This window comes from Aquarana catesbeiana, linkage group LG11 (assembly GCF_042186555.1).
Source record: "Aquarana catesbeiana isolate 2022-GZ linkage group LG11, ASM4218655v1, whole genome shotgun sequence".
Lineage (NCBI taxonomy): Eukaryota > Metazoa > Chordata > Amphibia > Anura > Ranidae > Aquarana > Aquarana catesbeiana.
Window position 1 is genome coordinate 22,952,421 of NC_133334.1, and position 27,514 is coordinate 22,979,934.

Sequence of the window (27,514 nt, forward strand, 5' to 3'; positions counted from 1 at the left end):
ATATAATGCAAAGGAGGTACTGTGATGTAAAGGGGGGAATATAATGTAAAGAGGATACTGTGGTGTGAAGGGGGGGCTGAGAGCACTGCTGTAAAAAGTGGAAAGTGATTTAAAGGTGAGAATATAATGTAAAGGGGGACTGTGATGTAAAGGGGGGTACTCTGATGTAAAAGGGTGCCATTGGGGGGGGGGGCTGTTATTGGAGGGGTGATTTTGATGTAAAGGGGGGTTGTAATGTGAAAAAGCGGGGAGTGTGAAGAAGAGAGGGGAATTAGATATAAGGGGGGGGGGTTGTGATGCAAAGGGGGCTGTGATATAAGGGGGGGATTGTATTGTGAGGGGGGCTGAAGACACTGATGTGAAAGAGGGACTGAGAACACTCCTGAAAAAGGGTAAAGTGATGTAAAGGGAGAGGGGGACTGAGAACACTGATGTAAAGGGGGGTCCATGAACTAGAAGGGGGACTGTGATGTGAAGGGGGGACTGAGAACACTGGTAAAAAAGGGAAAGGGAGCATTGATGTGAAGGAAGGGGGACTGGGATGTGGGGAAATATAATGTAAAGGGGGTACTGTGATGTAAAGGGGGGAATATAATGTAAAGTGGGTACTGTGATGTAAAGGGGGAAATATAATGTAAAGTGGGTACTGTGATGTAAAGGGGGGGATATAATGTAAAGTGGGTACTGTGATGTAAAGGGGGGGATATAATGTAAAGAGGATACTGTGATGTGAAGGGGAGACTAAGAACACTGATAGAAAAGGCCAGGGTGCTTTGATGTGAAGGGGGTTTGAGGACACTGACGTAATGGCGTGGGAGCTATGATGTAAAGAGGGGGCTGTGATGTGAAGAGGGGGAGCTGTGATATGAAGGAACGACATGGTTATGATGTCATTTCCTGTTGTGTGTTCCCTTTGTTTTAATAAAGCAAGAAGGGCTCAGCCCCGTGTCCAGCACCATCTTTGGCCTTCGTGGAAGCATCTTTATCCAATGCACATCAGTACAGCTGTGTTTCAGCTTTTTATTGTGTTCACTGTGTTATGTTTATTTACTATGCTAATGTTTTGTATACATATATAAATTTTTCTATGGAATAAAATTGTTTTTTACATTACGCTGTTGCCGTTAAAGTCCCACAACCTTATTTGGGGGTATTTTTTTCACCTATCTTGTCTGGTAAGAGTTACATCTACAGCACATTTCCAACAGGTAGATCAATGAAGGTCTACAAATAATATGAAATGTCCTTGTTGAATGTCCTCACCTTAGTGCCGAGGCATGCTTTCCCTTTCTTGTACTCCTTCTGGCCGTTCCGTTTGTCCAGCTTATTCCACAAGGCCTTGGCCTTCCAGCTGGTCACCTTGGACTTCAGCTTGCTGTAGAAGTGCCGGTAGTCCTGGAGGTCCAGCTCCAGCTGCCGGGTGAGAATGTTGAAGGCCTGCAGGGTTCCTTTACATGTGGTGGCCTGGACAAAGTTCTCGAAGAGCTGCCCGGCCTGGCTCTGCTTCTCGTCATCGTTCTCTCCCATCGTTCAAAGCGTCTGGATGGTTCGGCCAGGTCTGCGGGGCTCTACATGAAGCAGGAGAAGGCTTGGACCGCACGTGACTGTGACACCTGCAACCAGAAAAATCAGTCATGTATGAGGACGGCGGCCACTCATTGAATCATGTTAACAAACTGTTTATAAATTCAAAGACAATCCAGGTTTTTAATCAGTTCAGCTCTGACACTTGTGCGCCCCCTATGGACCAGAGCAACATTTATATTACTGCTTTGGGCCTGTTTATTGAGCAATGACTTTGTCATTACCTAACCACTTGCTGTCTGGCTATTGTACATAAACTTTTAAGTGTTCATTGCGGCCATTCTAGCATGTACATGAGCACAATGTGGGTGCACTGTCCAGTGTAGCGTACTAAATCAATGTACAGAGCCATTCAGAGTGGCCCTGTACCATGTGCTTGCTGTGAAAAATCACAGTGATCACACATTTTTTACATGGGCTGCGGTTAGCAGCTGCTATCACTTTAATCTCACACAGTGATGGCGGTGTGAGGTGAGAAGGAAGTTCCTGATCCGGCACGAAGTAAAAAAAGAAACTACAAAAGTATAACCGCTGCCAGATACACTGATATCCACCCCTCTACTGTCATCACTCCTCTACAGTATATGTCAGCCCCATCCTGTCCCTGATCTGACCCGTATGTGCCATGTTTTATTTCCCTAATACTGGCATGTTTCTTCATTTCTAAAGTACTGTGGCAAAAAAAGCAGATCACTTTGGGTTGCCAACTCTGCATTTTTTTTTTGTTATGTTTTTTGGTATTTTACGCTTTATAAATATATTATTTATATATATATATATTATATATACATATTTATTATATATTTTTATATTATTATTAATATTATTATTACTCAATATTACATATATATATATATATATATATATATATATATATATATATATATATATATATATATATATATATATATATATATATATATATATATATAATTGCAATTTTTTATATATTTTTTATTTAATAAATATAATATTTATTATATATTTTATGTCATCATTAAATATTATTATTAATAGGATTTATACAGGATTTATAATAGTAAAATTACTATTATTATTATTCCTAGTATTATTACTCTAAATAATATATATATATATATATATTTAATATTATAATATTTTATTTATATATATATATATATATATATATATATATATATATATATATATATATATATATATATAATTGCAATTTTTTATATATTTTTTATTTAATAAATATAATATTTATTATATATTTTTATATCATCATTAAATATTATTATTAATATCATTAATATTATTATTATCATACAGGATTTATAATAGTAAAATTACTATTATTGTTATTCCTAGTATTATTACTCTATACTCTTACTATATATATATATATTTAATATTATAATATTTTATTTATATATATATATATATATATATATATATATATATATATATATATATTAATAATAATATAAAAATGTATAATGAATATTATATTTATTAAATAAAAATATAAAAATAGGTGTTTGGGAGAGCTGCGTAAACATCCTGTGTGCCTATATATCCCATCTGAACAATGTTTACAAGCAATGATTCTTTGTATTTTTCTATCTCACATCAGAATAGTGTTTGTAAACATTGTATCAGATGGTCCCTGTTATATTTAAACAACAACTCCCGGCTGTCGTTTTGACAGTTGGCAATTGCCAGCAAGGGCAGAGGGGCAGAAGGACAAGGTGTACTACACAAGCCCCGTGTATCTTAATGACATGCTCAGTGCCCATAACTAGGGAAAGAGAACCCTGTCACCAACTTAAAGAATTACAGATAAAAGCACAGAAAAAAAAATCAATTATTTTATTTGCTGACACACAGTGTTTTTCTCTTTCCATGAATCATTTTTTTATTCACTTGCAATGCATCTCTGAACTTGTCAGAAAATTTGACTACTCCAGGAAAAGAATCAATATCCTAGAGAACAATCCCCTCCCTCCAAGTCACAGCCCTCTCTTCCTCTGGGAGTTTTTTTTTAATGACTGCCTGTACTGGCCCAGCTCCTCAGCCCCTTTGAAGATTCATCAGATGAAGATAAAGGAAACTAATGCAGCCGTCACATCTAAGAACTGGTAAGCTGCAATATAATAAATGTTTGCTTTTGGGTATATTACCGCTGTAACCATATGGGAAGATTTTTAAAAAAAATGTTTTAAATAAATGTAGACTTATAATGACTTCTAGGGACAAAAGTTTATACACAGACACAAAACGCGTGTTACACACACAGCGCTCTCAGATTAGCGCACCAGAAAACCGCAGGGATCATGGAGCTGGCTATGCGGATTAGCAACATTTGTAGACAGCAAAGCTCCTTCTCCCCTGACTGCATGTGAAAGGGAAGTCTTTGGAATGCCGAATTTCTCACCTTCTTCACTTTCACCCATATAGAGCTCAGCCGGGGAGATTGTGGTGAACAGAGAGTCTTGCCCCTGTGCCCCTATGCCCCTGTGCCCCTATGCCCCTGTGCCCCTATGCCCCTGTGCCCCTGTTCCCCCCTGGTACCCATTCTGCAGTTACAGGACCAAATGCTGCCCCTTTGGTATTTACTGTGTGGCCCCTGGGGGTCCCTGCCTAGTCTGTGTTTTTTCATTATCTAGGTGCTTACTTCTGAATTTTTTTTCTTTATAATGGATTTTTAGTATTGCTGCAAGCCAGTGGCGGTGCGTCCATTAATGGCGCACGGGCGCCGCCCCCTCTCTCCTGCCACCCCCCTCCGTGTAGAATGGATAGATTCACGCATTGCATGAATCTATTCACGGCTGCTGTAGCCACCCCCTATTCAGGAGTCCGGCCCCTTTTCGGACGCCTCGATTCCAGCGGCGGGGGGGTGTATTTTTGAAGCACCTGATCAGAGCCATAGGCTCTAATGGACTTCAAAAAAGGTGGACTTGGAGTGCGGAGCATTGCACTCGCAGTCCACCCAGGTGTGTTAGCAAACCAAATGAATATTTGCTTTTCTAACACTGAACCGCCTCTCAGCCAATCAGGAGGCTCAGATCTGATACCCGTCACCTGATTGGCTGAAGGCACAGGTGCTCCGATTGGACGGAAGGAACGGAAGAAGAGACACATGGGAGGACAGAGAACCATGGAGGACACAGGAGCCGTCCTGACCCGCTGCATGTCCCACAGCTCGCTGCCCGTCACCCGCCACCAAGATGGGGTAAGTGTGTGCCGGTCAGACGGCGAGCGGGGGGGGGGGTTCTCAGAGGCTGCATATGCTGGGCACAGAGGCTGCATATGATGGGCACAGGCAGCATATGATGGGCACAGAGGCTGCATATGATGGGCACAGGCGGCATATGATGGGCACAGAGGCTGCATATGATGGGCACAGAGGCTGCATATAAAGGACACAGGCGGCATATGATGGGCACAGAGGCTGCATATGATGGGCACAGGCTGCATATGATGGGCACAGGCGGCATATGATGGACACAGAGGCTGCATATGATGGGCACAGAGGCTGCATATGATGGGCACAGGCGGCATATGATGGGCACAGAGGCTGCATATGATGGGCACAGGCGGCATATGATGGGCACAGAGGCTGCATATGCTGGGCACAGAGGCTGCATATGATGGGCACAGAGGCTGCATATGATGGGCACAGAGGCTGCATATGATGGGCACAGGCGGCATATGATGGGCACAGAGGCTGCATATGATGGGTACAGTGGCTGCAATGACACACCTCCCAACTTTTTGAGAAGGGAATGAGGGACACCTATCAGCAAAAGTATGCAGGCATAGGACACACCCCTGGCCACTCCCCCTTAAAGGAGAATTGTACAAAAAACCAAGATTGGTTAAACCCACAAGTGCTTTTTTTTTACCACTACTATTCCTTTATATTGGCTTTTGGAATTTACAAATGCAGCAATTTAGAAATTGGATGAAAGGTTTAGCTCTGGGAAACACGTTTTGAAAGATAAAAAGTGCATTTTATATACAACTATATAGATCAGACCAAAATGAGGAACAAATGAGGAGGAATGAGGGACAGAGGGACATTGCTCCAAATAAGGGACAGTCCCTCGAAATCCGGGACAGTTGGGAGCCATGCAATGGCAGCAAACGGGAGGGGTGTTCACATGCTGGGGTCATGATGCTTTGCACCCACAGCAAAAATGATATATGGTGAGTAGCGGGCAGCAAGCAGAGCATTGGGAGACGTAAGGATGTTGTGTTATCCCCGGTAATAACTGGACGCGTAACACGCCTGAAATATTTCCTTTAATAACGACGTGCGCGGTGGATGCGGAGAAGCGCCTGGCAGGACACCCAGTGACCAGAGAGGAGGACATGAACTCCTTTATAATCTAATAAGAAGACGATCCGTCTGCAAGAATTCTCTCCGCGTCCAGATATATACGCCGGCAGGTAACAAAGTCACCACCGCCCGCTGCGTTATCCCGCGATATCCACCACGGTTATTATTCCAGGATCTCATACCTAAACAATCTGCAGCAGAGAACACCGTGTCCTCAATTCAACAAATGATTTCACACGTCCTTCAACTTCATACCAAGCTTGTTTTGGCTAAAAAGCTGAACTCCGGGGGGGGGGGGGGGATTCAAAACTATCCTTGCAGTGGCGCTGCAAGGGTTAAATATCTGGGGGAACATTAAAAAGAAGAAGTTCTACCTATCTAATTCCTCCTCTCCGTTCAGACGGTCCCCCCCCCCCCCCAAGCTGCTCCTTCTGCCCCACTGATATGTATTTATTCTGCGTTGTATTGAGCTGCATCAGGTTATTATTGTTCTGTAGTATGCTGACATCTAGTGGCCATATGGAGCCACTGCAAATTGTTTACTTATGTGATTTGATACTTCCCTCTGTCCTCCCCTCCCGTTTAATGCTAGTTAGTTCATTCCTAGCTCACCCTGTCTGCTTCTCCCATGTTCCCTCAGTCAGTGTTAGTACTTCTCAGAGATAGGGCTTAGAAAAGTCATTGTCTTCTTACACTCTAAAAGACCAGAGAAAAAAAAATCTGCTGTACTGCAAACAGTAATTGTAAAGGTATTATTTTATTATTAACAAACACAGTGGCAGCCCGTCTATAAGGGACGCTAGGGCGCTGCCCCATTTAGCCACTATTTATCCGCTATTTTGCAGGACACACCCCTATTCATGCATCTGGCCCCTTTCAGGACGCCAGGCGCGTGAATTACAGCGGCGGGGGTGTTTTTTTTTTAAAGCACATGATTAGAGCCAGAGGCTCTAATAGGCTTCAAAATAGGGTGGGCTTGTGGCGCAGGAGCCCACCCAGGTGTTACAACAGCGAATGAATATTCGCTATTGAAACACTGAGCCTCATACCCGGCCAATCAGAAGCAGGTCTAAAAACCCATTTTCCGATTGGCCGAAAAGAGAAGAGTCCCAATTGGCCGCTGAGGAGGAGGGAGGAAATGGAAGCTGCCGCGATGCCCGTGGAGAGCAGGGGAAGGGAAAGCTGTTGCCGCCACCCAGCAAGGGAAGCCACCGGTGAAGCCTTGTTGAAGTGCTGCCCACTATAGATGGGGTAAGTGCACCAGACCCACCCGACCGGGGGGGGGGGTGTTATACTGTTTGCCGCCCCCCCCCTAAAAAAAAATTACCACCGGCCGCCACGGTTTTGCACAGATCAGTCCTGATTCTCCTCTTCTCCCATTCCCCACCAGTGCTCCTGGCTCCTCCCCCCTGGATGAGTGCCCCCATAGCAAGCCACTTGCTATAGGGGCACTCGTGCAGGCTCGCTCCCGACATTGACACATACAGTTTGACTCGGCCCTGCCCCCTGCTTCCGCTTCACTAGCTGTGATTGAGAGCAGCAGGTGCCAACAGCTCCCTCTGCTGTGTCTGAGCCAGTGAGGAGAGAGAGCAGTGATGCTGCTTTCATGCACATCGTTTGATCAACATCAGGCTCAGGTAAGTATAAGGGGGTGCAGGGGGTGGGGGGGGGGGGCTGTACACAGAAGGTTTTTTACCTTAATGCATAGAAAAACCTCCTGCCTTTCAAACCACTTGAAGTAAATTTGTGTTGGATTCGAACTTGCGTGTCTTATTGAAGAGTTAAGCTGCCTGTGGATGGTGCCAAGTCAGCAGATGGCCATACTATCTCCACAGACTGGGTCCAAGGAGGTATGTCAATTCAGAAAGTGACATTTGAAACAGAACACTGCTCCCCTTTGGCACTCCATCCATTGGCCACACTGTGAAGTAATCATGTGCAATTCAGGATATGAGCAGTCCTGCATTGGAAGTAAGGTTGCCGAGGGCCCAACTATAACCGGGAGTCTCAGAGGGAAAAAGGAGAGCACCAGCTGCAGGGGGAGCAAGGTGGGCCCCACTGCAATAGTAGTTTTGAAATTTCCCCTGGGGGTCCCATGACCCCCTTGATCACATGGCCTCTTCTGAAGAGAAGGATTGGCCAACCTGACCTCTTCCTAAAGGCAATCTGTGCTGAAGAGACTAACATGGTTGGGTTCCAGTGGAAAATACCTTAATTCCATCAGTTAATACCTTTTTGTGTTACTAATTATGCTGAGTAACTTAAATAAGGGTGATACTGTGATGCTGGGATACAGAATCATCGGAATAGTGGTCGGGAATGGGGGACACTCTTGGCAAATCTGGGACAGTTGGCACCCATGGGTGCCCCGTGTACAAAGCCAGCTCCATAAAGACATGGTTTGACCAGTTGGTGTGGAGGAACTCATGTGACCCGTATAGAGCCCTGACCTCAACTCTACTGAACACTATTGGAATTATATGGAATGAGTCAGGTCTTCTCATCCAACATCTCCATAAAGACATAGTTTGATGAGTTTGTTGTAGAGCAGGGGTAGGCAACCTCGGCCCTCCAGCTGTTTTGAAACCACAAATCCCATGAAACATTGCAAGACCCTGACAATCACAGGCATGACTCCTAGAGGCAGTGACATGATGGGATTTGTAGTTTCAAAACAGCTGGAGGACCGAGGAACTCAAGTGGCCTTCAGAGAGCCCTGACCTTAACCCTACTGGACACCTTTGGCATTAAATTGGAGCAAGCCAGGTCTTCTCATCCAACATCTCCATAAAGACATAGTTTGATGATTTTGGTGTTGAGGAGCTCAAGTGACCTGCATAGAGCCATGACCTCAACCCTACTGATCACTTTTGGGATGAATTAGAATGAGCCAGGTCTTCTCATCCAACATCTACATAAAGACATGGTTAGATGAGTTTGGTGTAGAGGATTTCATGTGACCTGCATAGAGCCCTGGCCTCAACTCTACTAAACACTTTTGGGATAAATCGGAATGAGCCAGGTGCTGTGATGCCGGTATACAGCATCATCAGTATAGTGGTCGGGGATGTGGGACCCTCTTGGCAAATCCGAACAGTTGGCATCTATGGGTGCCTATATAACTACAAACTATAATACAGAATACTTGCATCAAGCTGATCTCTTTTATATGTACAGTATATCCAAAAAATAATCTATACATTCCCTTCAAGCAGAGATCACACGACCAAACGCCTAGGTTTTGAGGGTTGGTCAAGCCATATATGGAAGCCTTTTTTGATAGAGTATTTTGCAGATTAAATTGTTCAACTAAACCTGCGCCTGGCTATTGTATTATAGTTTCGACACATCTCTTGGCACTGTCTTGTAAATAGACGTGACATCTATCTGATGTTGTAAGAACGAGGTAGACGAAAAGCAGACATTGTATGAAATAACACGGAAAGGTGGAAATCGGCAGTTGTAACAGCCATATAGATGTAATACAAGGTAGACGGAGTAACTCATAGTTTGATGTGATCTCCAGCCAAGAACATCATTTAACAAGAAGTGAGAAGTCCCAGAGGGGGTCAGAGTAGTGATTGGGGTTGATAAGCTCCAGGCGTGTTCTGGTTGATCCTCAGCCAGGTCTGTTCCTATGTACATTCTCGTATGATCGTGTTATTAACACATATGTGTCAGTATGAGACAGGCATACGTGGGAAGAGTAGAAGCAGTCCTTTATGAAGTTAAACCATTAGTTATGATATTTATCATCATTTATAATCTAAAGTTGACCATACACCTTACAATATGATGGTACAATCTCCATTAGATGTACAAGAAAAATGATACAATATGGCCAAAGGTTTGTTGAGTCCTCGCCATGACACCTAGTATACGGCCAAAAGTACACTGACCCCTTCTAAATGATGGAGTTCATGTGTTTCCAGTGAAGGTCACTGATAATACTATAACATAGAAAGACATTTTAGATAATTGTGCACTTCTAACCTTGTGGTAAGAGTTTGGAGAAAACCTTTTCCTGTTCCAGCATGACTGTGCCCCTGTGTACAAAGCCAGCTCCATAAAGACATGGTTTGACCAGCTTGGTGTAGACCTGACCTTAAGCCTACTGATCACCTATGGGAAGAATTTCAATGAGCCAGGTCTTCTCATCCAATATCTCCATAAAGACATGGTTTGATGAGTTTGTTGTAGAGGAATTCGAGTGGCCTTCACAGAGCTCTGTCCTCAACCAAGCTGATCACTTTTGTGATGATATGGAATGAGCCAGGTCTTCTCATCCAAAAATCTCCATATAGACATGGTTTGATGAGTTTAATGTGGAGGAACTCGAATGGCCTTCAGAGAGCTCTGACCTCAACCCTACTTGACACCTTTGGAATAAACTGGAATGAGCCCGGTCTTCTCAACCAACATCTCCATAAAGACATGGTTTGATGAGTTTGTTGTAGAGGAACTCGAGTGGCCTTTACAGAGCTCTGACCTCAACCCGACTAATCACTTTTGGAATGATATGGAATGAGCCAGGTCTTCTCATCCAAAAATCTCCATATAGACATGGTTTGATGAGTTTAATGTGGAGGAACTCAAATGGCCCTCAGAGAGCTCTGACCTCAACTCTACTTGACACCCTTTGAATGAATTGGAATGAGCCCGGTCTTCTCAACCAACATCTCCATAAATACATGGTTTGATGAGTTTGTTGTAGAGGAACTTGAGTAGTCTTCACAGAGCTCTGACCTCAACCCGAGTAATCACTTTTGGAATGATATGGAATGAGTCGGGTCTTCTTATCCATCATAGACATGGATTGATGAGTTTGTTGTAGAAGAACTCTAGTGACCTTCATAGAGCTCTGACCTCAACCCCACTCAACACCTCTATGTGTCACCTCTGAGCCAGCCAGGATGGCATCACCTTTGTCCAGGCATCATCTAGGGTTACCATCTACTCCCTGGACTGAGATGCCGACTCAGAGGTGCCAAAAATCCTGGTTTCCGGTGTTCACAAATGTGTGACACAGATCAACCCCTGCTGCAGCCTTTCATCATGTTGACTTGCTACAAAGTTACAATGTTGCAATCTGATCAATGGGGGGAGGAGACTGGGGAAATGTTTCTTCCTGCCTGCAGCAGACTCATGACACAATCTGAGCCTAGGCAAAGTCACTGGAGCTCAAGGATGGATTTAAAAAAAATTATACTGTTGCTTTTAATGGTTACATGTCTGGAAATGATTTAGACATATACATTTCCTGACGGGTGCATTTATATGGCGTATTCTGTGCGTTTTTTTCCATGGTAGGTGCTCTTTAAGCAAGGTGAACGAAGGCCAGGTCTGAGGCTTACTTGATCCCAAACACTTTAATCTGTCTGTTTAAACTTGGCAGGAAGTCTTATTAAATTATAAGCTGCAGAAGTACCGGGGGAGGGAGAACTTCTGTGCCGTCCTGCAGGTCACGGGAAGGGAAAATTATTATTTTCAAAAAGAGAACAAACCGAAGCCGGGGGAATTCGATGTTTCCAATTTGTCTCTTTGAGGAGAGATGTTTTCAGAGCCGGGAGAAGTTATTGCTTGATCTGCTGCCAGCAGAATAAAAATGTATCTCCAGAACGTCTTTGTGGGATCATCTCGGGTTCAGCCTGAGGATTTAGGAGAAGCTAGTGACAGCGCCGAGGCTCCAGGCACCTTGTGCCTCATTCATGGCTGCAGGCTGCTAATAGTTCCTTGTGATTCCATAAGAATAATACCAGAGGAGTCCGTCTGTATAAACTGTAATAAAACCCAACTCCAGGCAGAAAAACTTTCATTTAAATACAGTGCCTTGAAAAAGTATTCATACCCCTAGACATTTTCCACATTTTGTCATGTTACAACCAAAAACGTAAATGTATTTTATTGGGATCTTTTCTGATTGACCAACACAAAGTGGCACATAATTGTGAAGTGGAAGGAAAATGATAAATGGTTTTTAAAATTTTTTCCAAATAAATCTGTGAAAAGTGTGGGGGGCCGTCAGAATTTTCGAAAAAAAAAGTCCGATGAGGCATACACACGATCGGAATAGACGATGAAAAGCTTCTGTCTGACTTTTTCTAGCAGACATTCCGCTCGTGTGTATGGGGCATAACTGGTTTTCTTCTAAGATTGCCCTATATTTGGCTCCATCCATCTTCCCATCAACTCTGACCAGCTTCCCTGTCCCTGCTGAAGAAAAGCATCCCCACAACATGATGCTGCCACCACCATGTTTCACAGTGGGGATGGTGTGTTCAGGGTGCAGTGTTAGTTTTCCGCCACACATAGAGTTTTGCTTTTAGGCCAAAACGTTTAATTTTGGTCTCATCTGACCAGAGCACCTTCTTCCACATGTTTGCTGTGTCCTCCACATGGCTTCTCACAAACTGCAAACGGAACTTCTTATGTCTTTCTTTCACCAATGTCCTTCTTCTTGTCACTCTTCCATAAAGGGCAGATTTGTGGAGAACACGACTAATAGTTGTCCTGTGGACAGATTCTCCCACCTGAGCTGTGGATCTCTGCAGCTCCTCCAGAGTTACCATGGACCTCTTGGCTGCTTCTCTGATGAATGCTCTCCTTGCCCGGCCGGTCAGTTTAGGTCAGGGGTGTCCAATCTTTTTTCCAAGAGGGCCAGATTTGATGAATAGAACATGCTTGAGGGCCGACCATTTTGCCTGACATTCTTAAACCATTAAAATTTGGTCTAAGTGTGTCCATCCGAGCACTAATACACGGCCCAACAAGAATTCTCTTGCCTTTGTGCTGTGTGTGGTGAATAGATGAGCTTGGGCGTGTTATTTGGATATACCGGATTTAATCTGCTTATAACATGCACCTTCACTTTAAAAATGAAGTTTCAGGAAAAAAAATCTTATATTTTAAATAAAGAACTGTGAAGCAAAATAAGGGTCAGTGCCCATCAATGCAGCCTAATCAGTGCCCATCTGCGGCCCCCACTCCATTGCCATGAATGTGGCCCCCACTGTATTGACATGAATGCAGCCCCCACCGTATTGACATGAATGCAGCCCCCACCGTATTGACATGAATGCAGCCCCCACCGTATTGACATGAATGCAGCCCCCACCACATTAACATGAATGCAGCCCCCACCACATTAACATGAATGCAGCCCCCACCGTATTGACATGAATGCAGCCCCCACCGTATTGACATGAATGCAGCCCCCACCGTATTGACATGAATGCAGCCCCCACCACATTCACATGAATGCAGCCCCCACCACATTCACATGAATGCAGCCCCCACCACATTCACATGAATGCAGCCCCCACCGTATTGACATGAATGCAGCCCCCACCGTATTGACATGAATGCAGCCCCCACCGTATTGACATGAATGCAGCCCCCACCGTATTGACATGAATGCAGCCCCCACCACATTGACATGAATGCAGCCCCCACCGTATTGACATGAATGCAGCCCCCACCGTATTGACATGAATGCAGCCCCCACCGTATTGACATGAATGCAGCCCCCACCGTATTGACATGAATGCAGCCCCCACCACATTGACATGAATGCAGCCCCCACCGTATTGACATGAATGCAGCCCCCACCGTATTGACATGAATGCAGCCCCCACCGTATTGACATGAATGCAGCCCCCACCGTATTGACATGAATGCAGCCCCCACCGTATTGACATGAATGCAGCCCCCACCGTATTGACATGAATGCAGCCCCCACCGTATTGACATGAATGCAGCCCCCACCGTATTGACATGAATGCAGCCCCCACCGTATTGACATGAATGCAGCCCCCACCGTATTGACATGAATGCAGCCCCCACCGTATTGACATGAATGCAGCCCCCACCGTATTGACATGAATGCAGCCCCCACCACATTCACATGAATGCAGCCCCCACCGTATTGACATGAATGCAGCCCCCACCGTATTGACATGAATGCAGCCCCCACCGTATTGACATGAATGCAGCCCCCACCACATTCACATGAATGCAGCCCCCACCGTATTGACATGAATGCAGCCCCCACCGTATTGACATGAATGCAGCCCCCACCACATTCACATGAATGCAGCCCCCACATTGACATGAATGCAGCCCCCACCACATTGACATAAATACGGCAGCCCCCACCACATTGACATGAATGCAGACTCACCATTGCTGTCAGTGCAGCCTGATTCATGTCCATCTGCAGCCTTGGAGGAGACAGGGAGGGGGCGGGACGAGCGCCAACAGATATACAGGAGAAATTCCTGTTTACACGGCGGCCTCTTTAATTGAAAGTCCCGCCTCCTATGATGGACAAAACAATTGTCCAATGGCAGCGCAGGAGACGGGACTTCCTTTTACACAGGACGCCGTGTAAACAGGAAATTCTCCTGTATCCTGTACGGCGCTTGTCCCGCCCCCTCCAAGGCAGCCAGCATATCTATCTTTTATGGCCCCCGGCGCTCGGGGATTCGTTGGGGGCCACAAAAGATATATATGTCAAAATTACCAGGCGGGCCGTCCGAAACCGGACCGCGGGCCGCGATTGGCCCGCGGGCCGGACTTTGGACATGCCTGGTTTAGGTGGACGGCCATGTCTTGGTAGGTTTGCAGTTGTGTAATAGTCTTTCCATTTTTGGATGATGGATTGAACAGAGCTCCGTGAGATGTTCAAAGCTTGGGAGATTTATTTAGTAATAATTTTAAAATATAACTTTTTAATTATTATTAATATTATACAATAATAATAATAATAATAATAATAATAATAATAATAATTAATGATGGAATATTTTTTATATCAATATTTATTTAAAAAATAATACAAATAATACAAATAATTATATGATGATGAAATAAATAAATAAATAAATAAATAATAGTAATATCTATTATCATAATGATGATTATGATTAAATATCTTAATAGTAATATTTATTAAATATATTAATAATAATAATAATAATTAATAATATGATGATGACGATGATATTGCTTAATAGTGATAATTATTAAATATATATTTTTATTATTATTATATAATAAAATATTAATTCATGATGGAATATTTTTATATTAATATTTATTAAAAAATAAATAAATAAATAATTATATGATGATGATGATAAATATCTTAATAGTAAAATGTACTAAACATATTATTAATAATAATAATATGATGATGAAATATCTTAATAGTATTATTATTTTTAAAGATGATACAAATATGAATTAATGATGGAATATTTTTATATTAATATTTATTAGAAATGATCAAATAATAATAAGAATTATATGATGATAATGAAATATCTTAATATTAATATTTATTAAATATATTATTGTTATTAATAATAATAATAATAATAATAATAATAAATGATGGGATATTTTTATATTAATATGTATTAAAAATAATACAATTTATAATATTATTATGATCATGATTATGACAATAATAATTATGACGAAATATCTTAATATTAATCTTTATGTCTATATGTTTTTATTATAATTATTATTACTATATTATTATTTGTAGTATTATTATTAATATTAATAATAATAAATTGTAAAATATGTGTATGTTAATATATATTAAGAACTATAGTCCCGGGCGGCCTCTGCAAGGCAAATCAGATTGCTGACATCACATGACCAGCAGGCCTCTACATGAATGGGTCATCTTTACAATTTGGCATTCTCTAAATGCCAAACTAAGTGACAAAAAAAAAAAAGATTTCTCCATCCTTTCTATGTCACCACTTTCCATGTCCCTCTTTTATAAATGGTAACATTTCGCATTAACCTTGGAAACCTAAACTGTGGAAACAGAAGACAAGAAGAAAAATGGACATCTTTGTAGGAAGACCTCATAGATCATCCCGGGGTGAATCACGCACAAGATTTGATTTTTTTTTTTTTTGGCAATGCCTCCAAGTCTCTCACCCACTCAGGTTACACCTATGTGATAAAATTCCAGTCTCACTACATCAGACTTGCACTACACCCCTCCCACACCTCCCTCCCATCATCTCTCCATACTATCAATGTTACCGCATGCTACCGCTCCAAGCTGGCCGGCTCCCACCCTCAATCATCCAGAACCCCTGACACAATGGATATGTGGTTAGGAGCGCCTAGTACAAACATTCATCTCACTTCGAATTCATTGAAAATCTTTATTGATTATGAACCTCAAATATAAGCAATGCGTTTCAGGGGGAAATCTGCACTTCTTCAGGGCTAAAAGAGGCCTTTCCTTCGGAATGCATTGGCAGTATCTGATGGTTATGATCAGTAAATATTTTAAATGGATTTTTTTAGTGAGATGAATGTTTGTACTCGGCGCTCCTACCACATATCCAGGAATCGATCGTCTGATGAGTCTTATGGTGGCCATACACACTTTGATAGACATCTGCACCTCCACATCGCCTTCATGCAAATAGTATAACAAAATAAAAATGATAATAATAATATTTTCAGTAATATTAATAATTATAACAATATAATAAATTATTATGGACAGTCTTCATTGGCCGTCACTATTACCCACCAACATAGAACTGCCACTGGATCCTACACACTTGGGTTGGAAGTCGGGTTGCCAGGCAGATTCTTATTGCCCATGAATTACAAAACTTCCAATCATAATTTCTCCCATTACAAATGTAAATTACATTTTATTTTTCTTTTGCCTTGCGCCATGTTCTTGAGCCAATCAATGCTCTCTTTATCTAGCAAACAATGGCCGCCTCTGTCTTATCCAGTGTGTGGGGGCTTCTATTTATATCACTCGGACACTTAAAGAGACCTCAGCACAAGTGAGATCCTGCAGTAGAAGATCATGAAACAATGCAATAACTAGAACACCAACCGTGCTGAGTAATCTGCAGTGAAAAATCAGGGGGTCTTTTCTGTTTGAACCTCCATGGCTCCAGCCAGAAGATGCATATTACCATGAACTCTGGATGCTGCTCTATGGCCACAAGCCGCAGGTATGCATTAAAAAATGGACGCACCCAGGGGTAATATAGTGACTCATCATAGTATTCAACTAAGCACAGACTCAGACCTCAAACCAGCTGCTTATAAACACTGTGTTACAATAACAGATACATTGTATCTTCTATTCAATATACATTGTATCCTTTATTCAGTGCATATACCTCAATGCAGTCCATATACAGTGTATAGTCAATGCAGTCCATATACATCTTATCCTCTATTCAGTCCATATACCTCAATTCAGTCCATATACATTGTATCATTAATTCAGTCCCTATACATTGCATCCACTATTCAGTCCGTATACATTGTATCCTCAATTCAGTCCATATACAATGTATCCTCAATTCAGTCCCTATACATTGTATCCTCAATTCAGTCCATATACATTGTATCATCAATTCAGTCCATATACATTGTATCCTCAATTCAGTCCATAAACAATGTATCCTCAATTCAGTCCATATACATTGTATCATCAATTCAGTCCATATACATTGTATCAATTCAGTCCATATACAATATATCCTCAATTCAGTCCATATACATTGTATCCTCAATTTGGACCATATATATTGTATCCTCAATTCAGTCCATATACATTGTATCATCAATTCAGACCATATACATTGTATCCTCAATTCAGTCCATATACATTGTATCCTCAATTCAGTCCATATACATTGTATCAATTCAGTCAATATACCTCAATTCAGACCATATACATTGTATCCTTAATTCAGTCCATATACAATGTGTAGTCAATGCAGTCCATATACATCTTATCCCCAAATCAGTCCATATACATTGTATTCTCAATTCAGTCCATATACCTCAATGCAGACCATATACATTGTATCCTTAATTCAGTCCATATACAATGTGTAGTCAATGCAATCCATATACATCTTATCCTCAATTCAGTCCATGTACATTGTATCCTCAATTCAGTCCATATACATTGTATCCTCAATTCAGTCCATATACATTGTATCCTCAATTCAGTCCATATACATTGTATCCTCAATTCAGTCCATATACATTGTATCCTCAATTCAGTCCATATACATTGTATCCCCAATTCAGTCCATATACATTGTATCCTCTATTCCTTCTTTATACATAATTTCCTATGGATGGAGGAGGCTCTGATGGAGGAGGCAAGTTTTTGCCCCCCCCCAAAAAACGTTGGATTTCTTGTTTGGTTCTCCACTTGATTTCACACAGGAATACATTAGTATCTGAACTATTAATTCATGATGTATTGCGTTAATCTCAGATTCATATATTAGAAATTAAAACCTGACAGAGGTTCTAATTTTTTCCTACTCCATCCAAAATTTAAAAAATAAAGTTTGGGCTATACATAGAATATAAGATCAGATATCGCGGGGTGCATGCAAGTAACATCCATTCGGCCAACCATTTTTTTTGTACCACCTTGGATCGTTTGCCCCCTTACTACAAACAGACCTAAACTACCCTCCAACTTTGAAGCTCTAGGACACTCCCACCATCTCGCTAACCAATGGGAAACATACAGGACAGGAAGTGATGAAAAATCTCTCCAATGAGGGACACAAAAAACACAAAAACAGACAAAAACACATTTTTAGTAGAGTGGGGAAAGGAAAGAACTTTGGACAATATTTTTATTAATGTCCTTATCTTCCAGGATGTCCAGATTGTCTTCCAGGTTGTCCTGGTTATCCAGGTTGTCCTCCAGGCTGTCCTGGTTGTCCAGTTTGTCCTCCAGGTTGTCCTGTGTCCTGGTTGTCCTGGTTGTCCTCCATGTTGTCCTGGTTGTCCAGGTTGTCCTCCAGGTTGTCCAGTTTGTCCTTCAGGTTGTCCTGTGTCCTGCTTGTCCAGATTGTCTTCCATGTTGTCCTGGTTGTCCAGGTTGTCCTCCATGTTGTCCTGGTTGTCCAGGTTGTCCTCCAGGTTGTCCCGGTTGTCCAGTTTGTCCTTCAGGTTATCCTGTGTCCTGGTTGTCTTCCAGGTTGTCCTTGCTAAATGACAAGTGACAACCCCACCATTACTTTCCCCTCTCAGCCCCATTTCTTGAATTGGTGACACATGAATAGGAAGTGAGGAAAACCCTCAGTTGGGTCTCAGACAGAACAAAAACCAGACTGAATTTCGAAATTAGTCCCCACTCCACCAAAAAAAAAAAAAGTATTTTCATCCTATAACGGGTTCCCTTCAACACATATATTGACTTATCTCAACACCATCATGAAGAGTATGGAATAAGAGCATTGAATAAAGAAGGAAATGGGGATTTGGGTATACTCACAACTCGCCATCAATCCAGAGACACCTGTACACCACAGACTCACGGTTGGACGCCCCTGTGAGCTTGGCTGACCAGTCACTGCCCTAAGTACCGCATTAGTAATGTCCAAACACCAGGATGTATTTCAGTGTCATTCTTCAGGTCTGTACGGTGGATCCCTATCCCAGAGGAGAGCCTGCTTTGTACAGACAGGCTATCTTTAGTTCAATGTCAGAAGGGGGTCTTTGTTGCGGAGAGAGCTGAGTCCACAGGCACAGTATTGCCAAGTATGGCTGTGTGCAGGGACTTGGTCCATTGTGCTCTCTGCACTTGGATGCTTCCTCTTATCTGGCAGTTTTGCTGGAGGAATGTGAGATATTCCAGGCATGAAACAATTCTGACAAGTGCAGCTCTGCCCAGCAGGACTGACCCTTCCATAGCAATGTTTCCTCAGGCTAGGGCAGAGCTTGCTGGCCTTGTTCTGCTGTCAGACCTGCCTAGCCGAGTAGAGGCAATCCTTCACAGGTGGTGATATTCCTATCCAGGTGGGCCCAAGGATGCATTGGTCAGGTTGAGCAACCATGAATCTTCTGGGTATATGGAAGCAGTGCAAGTCCCGGCCTTTCAGATTGAGAAAAGCCTACTGTGGATATTGGGATTCGGGGTGTGGTGGTCCAAGGGGATCTGAGGGGTTCAGGTGCAAAAAGATTGGTTGCATGACCTTGGGGCGACTCAGAGCCTCCAATGAAGAACGAAAAGTGGGAAAGTGAGGGAGCCCTTATTGTGTAATGAATCACCCAAATATAAAGATTACCTCAAAATAGATTCTCCATAAAACAAAAAATGATGTAACTTGCATCTGCTGAGGTTGCGGTGACCCCGCAGGGTAAATACATGCAATCTTTCATGAGCGCAAGTGGAGAATATTCTGTCCTCATAAAGAATAAGGTCACTCTCGATGCCACGAGAGGTCCCCGTCCCGGATCCTTGGCAAGGTTCTCAGGTGGATTTTGGATCAGGTGAGTTGAATGGTGTCTAAAAAAATGCCAATCGGCAGAGGAGCCCATCGTCATGATGTTTTCTTCACATATCCTTATGGTGCTATGCTCAATTGAATTTGTACCCACAGACATCAGCACATCACCTTGAACTGAGGAAGTGGCAATTTAAAGCCATGAAACGCATTTTTATAGTGAAGTAGAGCTTTTTGTTGTACAATAAACCAGACAACCCTAACGCTGTGGATATTAAGCATGCCAAAAGGGATCACCCGGTGCAATCTATGGAAGGAAATATGGAGGCAGCCGGTATTGACCTCTCCTCCTGAACTGTAGAGATAACAACGGGGCACACAGGACATCAGGAAACTGTAGGGATTATAGTAAATCTAAGGGGTTAATAGTTTTGTAAATAATGTTCTGCAGCAACCTGGAGGATAAAATACCACTTTCCTAGGGGTTAAGTTTGAAGTGATAGGAAACCTTTAAAAAAAGTTTAAAAAAAGGGGGTTCAAAGCACTATCACATTATTTTTTTCAGGAGATTTAACTTTACGTCCTGTCCTAGAGTCAGTACAGGGATTTAGAGAAAATCTCCCAAAGTGAGGGGTGCTCCTCTCTTAGACAACTGTCGCCAATAGAAGATTTACCCTCACCGGTTCTTGGGACAACCTGAAAAGTTTGGATTTTGCATCACTTTCTGGGTCAGTAACAATGGTCACCAGTACAAATAGATGGATAAATCTTCCCTACAGGGACATAGACTGCAATATAAACTTCATAGAAAGTCCACTATGTAAATCATTCCAAGCCATTCCCCTACAAGCCCCCCCCCCCACTCCACCGACTGAAGGATGCCACCTCCAGGATGGTCCGTGACTTGCCAATGTCAATAGCAAACAAGCAAGGATGGAGACTCTCAATCTCCAAAGTCCAAAGTATGTTTATTAATGTCATCCAACACAGGGGAAATCCACCTGCTCCTCTTACACATTGCACTCCATCAGGAGCAGAGCTTGCTGGCCTTGTTCTGCTGATGGCCAGCTTAACCAAGAGGCAATACTTCACCAGACGAGGTGATATTTCTACATAGGTTGGCCAAAGGGTGTTGGCCAAAGGTCAGGTTGGGCAAACCATCGATATTCTGGGTATACAGAGGAAGTGCAAGTCTAAGCCTACTGTTAAGGCCTCATACAAATGGCAAAAAGGATCACCCCAGTACTTTCTATGGAAGGAAATATGGAGACAACCATTGTTGACCTCTCCTGAACTGTAGAGATAGCAGAGGCGCACACAGACCACCTAATGTACTGAGGATGATAGTGTCACGTCTAATGTACTTGGGCAACTTGTGGGCCAAAATATCACATTTGTGGGAGTGTAGTATGAAGGGATAGGAATCCTTAGAGCCAGGAAGGAAGCCCTTCTTTACTCTATCCAAACATTAAAAAAACATCTTTGGCTATACGTACATTGGAAATATATAGCAACTGTTACAATACACTGGCAATTCTTACCATACAAAATGGGCAATCACTGCAATTCAGGGGCAAAAAATTGGCAACTTTTTTTGGCACCAATTGGGCAATCTTGACAATGGAAGGGAATCAAATGAGCAATCCATGGCCAATGTTGCAAGTATGAAGGCACTAAAGCCTCGTACACACACAATGAGATTTTCGGATGACTAATCTTCTGGTTTTTGTTGCATGCAGTGGCATATGCATTCACTGTTGTAACACACCTGGGTGGGATCGGAGCACATTCTCTGTGACCCGAGCCCACCCATTTTGAAGCCTGCCCCTGGCTCTAATCAGGTGCTTAAAAAAAAAAAAAAAAACGTGGCCGCTGTCTTGAGAGGGGCCAGACGCATGAATAGAGGGTGGCTGAGGCGGCCGTGGATAGGTTCATGCTATGCATGAATCTATCTATTGCATATGGGGGGTGGCGTGGAGAAAGGGGGCTGTGCCCGGGCACCCCTAATGGATGGGCCCCACCACTGGTTGCATCAACTTACTCAACTTACGAAAATTCTCGATGACAGAATACAACTTTTTAAGTGATGTAATGTGTTGAATAGTCTTGTAATGTATTCTTTCATTTCCAAGCATGCGTAATCTCACTCTTACGTTTTTTTTTTTGGACGAAAACTGTACTAATTAAACGAAAATCGGACGTTGTGTTCACGTACGTTAAAAATTTTATAGCATGCACCTTCAGGTTTTTGTCGTCCGAAAAGTCGGATCCGGCTGCCGAAAGCCCTATACCAACGATCGGATAATCAACCGATCCCGAGTCGTACAAAATTTTACATACGACTTTCTTATCGTGTGTACGGGCCTTTACAAATGGCTTATTATGTATGTACTTAATACGGTACTAAGGCTATTACGTTATTCTAAACCTTTTGTACAAGCTCTGATTTGCTACTTATTTTCAAATGCTTTTTTTTTTTTTTTTTTTTTTTTGGCGATGTTGACAATGTCACTTTAAATGTGTGAAAATGTGTCTCGTGCTCCTAATTTTTCATGGCCTGCCTGGAGGAAAGTGTGACAAAGTTATGTCTTAAAAAAAATCTTCGAGCTTCAGACTGCCTCTCTTTCCTGGGAGGAATACACCCCACGAGCTCATGGGGGGGGGGGGAGGCCACAGTGAGGTGTCCACACACGTCTGCAATCTGTCATCGCAGCACTTGACTAAACTTTGCTCGCAGCTCTTCAAACTCTTAATTTACAGCTCCCACGGGGCAAATCACAGCCAAGATGACTCAATTAAAGTGAATAAATAGTGGCTTTATCTGGGGAGTCAGCAGCTATGTATTACTGAAACTGACAACTGGGCCTCTTCTCCCAAAGCCGGTGCTGGGCGGGCGTAAAGAGAACCGGTCACATTTTGGTTTTCTGCAAGAATATTCCGATTTGGAAGAACTGGAAGGCTTGTATTATACGGCTTTGCAGAATGATGTTCATGACAAATTTATGAAAACTTGGCAACCTTGGGTGACCTACTATGGCCCAGAGAACTTTGACCCATCACTGGTGACTCCCCAGTCCTACTTTATCTCTTTCCATTTACCTTTCCCTCTGTCTTTTCTCATTCTGCCTTTTTCACCCCTGGAATCCTATTCTATCCTGGACTTCTTGGTGGCCTTGGATGGCCTACTGTGGCCCAGAAAAAGTACGGAGGAAGGGGCGGCCAGTGTCTAAAGAAATGCGAGTTGGAAGGAGGGTTAAAAGGAGTTTATTGAAAGTAGCGACCAAGTATATCAAACAACATGTTTCGGGGAAAGGGACTCCCCCTTCCTCAGGGCTGTTGCTGCATGCTAATAAAAGGGGATGGTTCCCGGATTGGGTGCATTAAAAACAAAATATTGAAAAGATAGCTGTCAGAGTGTCGGATGTAGTTGCAGAGGCAGCAACTAATGCCTCTAAAACTACAGCTGCTGGCAGATCTCTTTCCAAAATGTTGTTATTAACGCACCCAATCCAGGAACCATCCCCTTTTATTAGCATGCAGCAACAGCCCTGAGGAAGGGGGAGTCCCTTTCCCCGAAACATGTTGTTTGATATACTTTCTTGCTACTTTCAATAAACGCCTTTTAACCTACCTTCACACTTACATTTCTTTGGACACTGGGTGCTCCTTCCTCCATACTTTTTTAAATGAAATGACATGTGGAAATGACCATAAGGCTGGACCAAAAGGCAGCAGCCTAAAGTCCAAGAGGGCTCACCGACACTATTCATTAGCATGCACAAGCTACCAGAAGTGATTTCTTCCTACTCAACCACGTAATCACCCACCCATGACCAGTGATGGATCAAGTCAGTCCAGCGTGGTCTCCCAGCACGAACGAGATACTGTGCCCCAATGAACTTTGACCCAACACTTGGGACCTCCCAACTATTCTTTAAGATTACCTGGATATGGAGAGGTATGCTTGGTCCCTAAACTTTCCAGTTCACTCTTATTTCTTTACCTGTTCCTCTCCCTCTTCCTTTTCTCGTTCCTCCTCTTCACCCCTCAAATCCTATTCTACCTGGGACTTCTTGGTGGCCTTGGGTGACCTACTGTGGCCCAGTGAACTTTGACCAATCACTTGTGACCCCCTAACTATTCCTATTACCTAGATATGGGACGATGCATCCTGTCCTAGGCCTTTCCATTTCTCTCTTATCTTTCTACCATTTCCTCTCAGTCTTCAACCCCCAAATGTTATTTTTCCCCGTACTTCTAACACCTCTTACATTATCCATATCCTTGGCATTAAGGTACATACTCACTTACAGATAACTAGCTCCACTCTACTTACCCTATTCCATTCCAAACAATATAATGATCGTTTTCCAACCCCCACACTCAGCTTCAATTCTACAATATAGAAGAAGATCCCAGATCAGGAGGAACGCATAGACAACCAAGTCATACCAACTCCAGGAACTCATGCGGCTCCCTGGATGATATCTACTCCTTTATGACCATGGACCTTGACATATCATGATATATTATAACATGCGTTTTGTGTGTCATCGATGACCCTATTGATATTTGCTTGTCTTATTTAGAACCATTTTGCATGTACTCTTCTCTATTCGAAACCCAATATATACTTCCTTACTCTGAACACATCTGCAGTAATCTTGTCCTTCTGCATTGAAATAACAAAAGTTACATTTTAATAGGTACTGCACTTTGTAACCCTCGTATTAATGGTTTTAACGCCACTTAGCCTAAAGACAGCTCATAAAATACCCATAAAGTGGGCCCTCCCGCATACCGCATTACAAGGGTAAAATGCTTGTTAAGTCTACAGAGTAGATGAAAAAACTGTACTACTTATTATTCTAATGTTATATAATGGGGGAGATTTACTAAAGCTGGTGCACACAGATTCTGGTGTAACCAATCAGCTTCTATGTATTATTGGCAAAGCCTAAAGTAATTGTAAAGTCTCGTTTTTTTATACTTACATCCTCTGCAGGGCTGGTGCAAGGATTTTTGACACCCTAGGCGAAACCTAATTTTGCCACCCCCCCCCCCCTTGGTTCTACCCCCTTTGCCCTGCCCATGTATACCCCACCTTTTTAATGAAGTGTCCATCAAATGCATCCTCATCAGTGCCCATCAAATGCAGTCCCACTAGCGCCCATCAAATGCAGCCTCACCAGCGCCCATCAAATGCAGCCCCACCAGCGCCCATCAAATGCAGCCTCACCAGCGCCCATCAATGCAGCCTCACCAGCGCCCATCAAATGCAGCCTCACCAGCGCCCATCAAATGCAGCCTCACCAGCGCCCATCAAATGCAGCCTCACCAGCACCCATCAATGCAGCCTCACCAGTGCCCATCAAATGCAGCCTCACCAGCGCCCATCAAATGCAGCCTCACCAGTGTCCATCAAATGCAGCCTCACCAGCGCCCATCAATGCAGCCTCACCAGCGCCCATCAATGCAGCCTCACCAGTGCCCATCAAATGCAGCCTACCAGTGCCCTTCAATGAATGTTTGCTTGCTTCCATTCATTCGAGAGCCGGGACACAGACACAGTCCTCCGATACCACTGTGCCTCTGACACTATGTGCGAACGGAGCAGCGGCTGCCTGCTGATGCTGAGATTTAGTTGCTTGCTACAGAGAGAAGAGAGTAGGAACACCAGTGGGCGGGGCATCCTAGGCAGCAGTGCACCCTAGGCGACTGCCTGGTTTGCCTAGTAATAGCACCAGCCCTGCTCCTCTGTTTAGTTGGCTTTGCACAGGGCAGCCCATATCCTCCTCTTCTCGGGTCCCTCTTCAGCTCTCCTTGCCCCTTTCTCCTGTTAAGTGACCCCCACAGCATGCAGCTTGCTATGGGGGCACCCGAGCTGAGCTGCAGCTCCCTGTGTACATTCAGACACGGAGCCGCGACCCGGCCCGCCCCCTCTCCCTCCTCATTGGCTCACTGAATTTGATTGACAGCAGTGGGAGCCAAGGGCGCTGCACTGCCGTCTCAGTCGATAAGGAGGGAGAGTCTCGGTCAGCTGAGACACTCCTGCAACATCGCTGGATAGAGATTGGCTCAGGTAATTATGAGGGGGGCTGCTGAACACAGAAAGATTTTTATGTTCATGCATAGAATGCATGAACATAAAAAACCTTCTGACTTTACAATCACTTGAGGCTGTGAACACAGCAGCTCACAGCAGGGGGTCCGGTGCGTCTCCATTCACCATTCCGGTCTGATTTCAGCCTAAATTTTGGGCCGAATTCGGACCTGAAACGGATCAAAAGACGCACAGGACTCCTATGCAATTTGCACCGGAGCCGCTGCGGAGATGTGTGAACCGGCTCCATAGAGAGCAGGTCACAATCTCCTGCTGTGCAAATTGGATGTAGGGAAATCCACATCCAATTCGCACTGGTGTGAACACGGCCTAATGCCGCGTACACACTCTCAGGACTTTGGTCGGAAAAAAGATATGATGGTTTTTCCGGCGGAATTCCACTCAAGCTTGTCTTGCATACACACGGTCACACAAAAGTTCGCTGAACTTTGGACCGCCAAGAACGCGGTGACGTACAACACTACGACGAGCCGAGAAAATGAAGTTCAATGCTTCCGAGCATGCGTCGAATTGTTTCCGAGCATGCGTAGGAATTTTGCGCGTCGGAATTGCTACAGACGATCGCATTTTCGAATAAAAATTGAGAACCTGCTCTCAATCTTTTGCTGGCTGGAATTCGGCCAGAAAAAGTCTGATGGAGCATACACACGGTCGCATTTTCCGACCAAAAGCTCTCATCGGTCTTTTGCTGGCCGAATTTATTGAGCAAGCTGAAGTTAGAACTTGATTGGATACCAAGCACAACTGCACCAGATTCTGAGTGTTCCAGGTTTGGTAAATCCCCCCCAAGGCATAATTATATTATATGTATGTATATATATATATATATATATATATCTATATATATATATATATACTGTATATTATTTAAAATATATATCATATTTATATTCTAATATATTTTTAGAATTTTATGTATATAAAACTTTTTTTTTAATATTAGTATTACATTGTACTCTTTGCTCCGGCGGGCTCTCAGTACAGGTTAATAAATACAAACATTTGAAGGAAGCGCTAATTTAGTCGGATGGCAGTAAATGTGGAACTAACATTACTTCCGCATTTAGGAAGAACTGAGAGCAGAAGCGACCACAGTACGGCTTTGTAAACAGGATGTTTAAATACTACTTAACCCCTTATGCCTACAGACAGTACATGGATGTACTAATAAAAAGCACAGTAAAGAGACCCTGTCAACATACTTATTCAGAGCAAAGTGACAGTAGA

At 43.1% G+C, this 27,514-nt stretch overlaps 1 protein-coding gene across 7 annotated transcripts in view; it reads right to left on the reverse strand.

Annotated features, from left to right (window-relative positions):
- The window catches only part of MICAL2 (microtubule associated monooxygenase, calponin and LIM domain containing 2), a 320,593-nt gene that overhangs the window by 232,664 nt on the left and 60,415 nt on the right, over positions 1-27,514 (reverse strand). For all 7 annotated transcript variants that reach the window (XM_073604070.1, XM_073604065.1, XM_073604063.1 and 4 more), the window contains exon 2: positions 1,264-1,613. In XM_073604070.1, coding sequence (XP_073460171.1) covers positions 1,264-1,527 — 264 coding nt within the window. In that variant the 5' untranslated portion in view covers positions 1,528-1,613. The remainder of the gene's footprint in view (positions 1-1,263; positions 1,614-27,514) is intronic.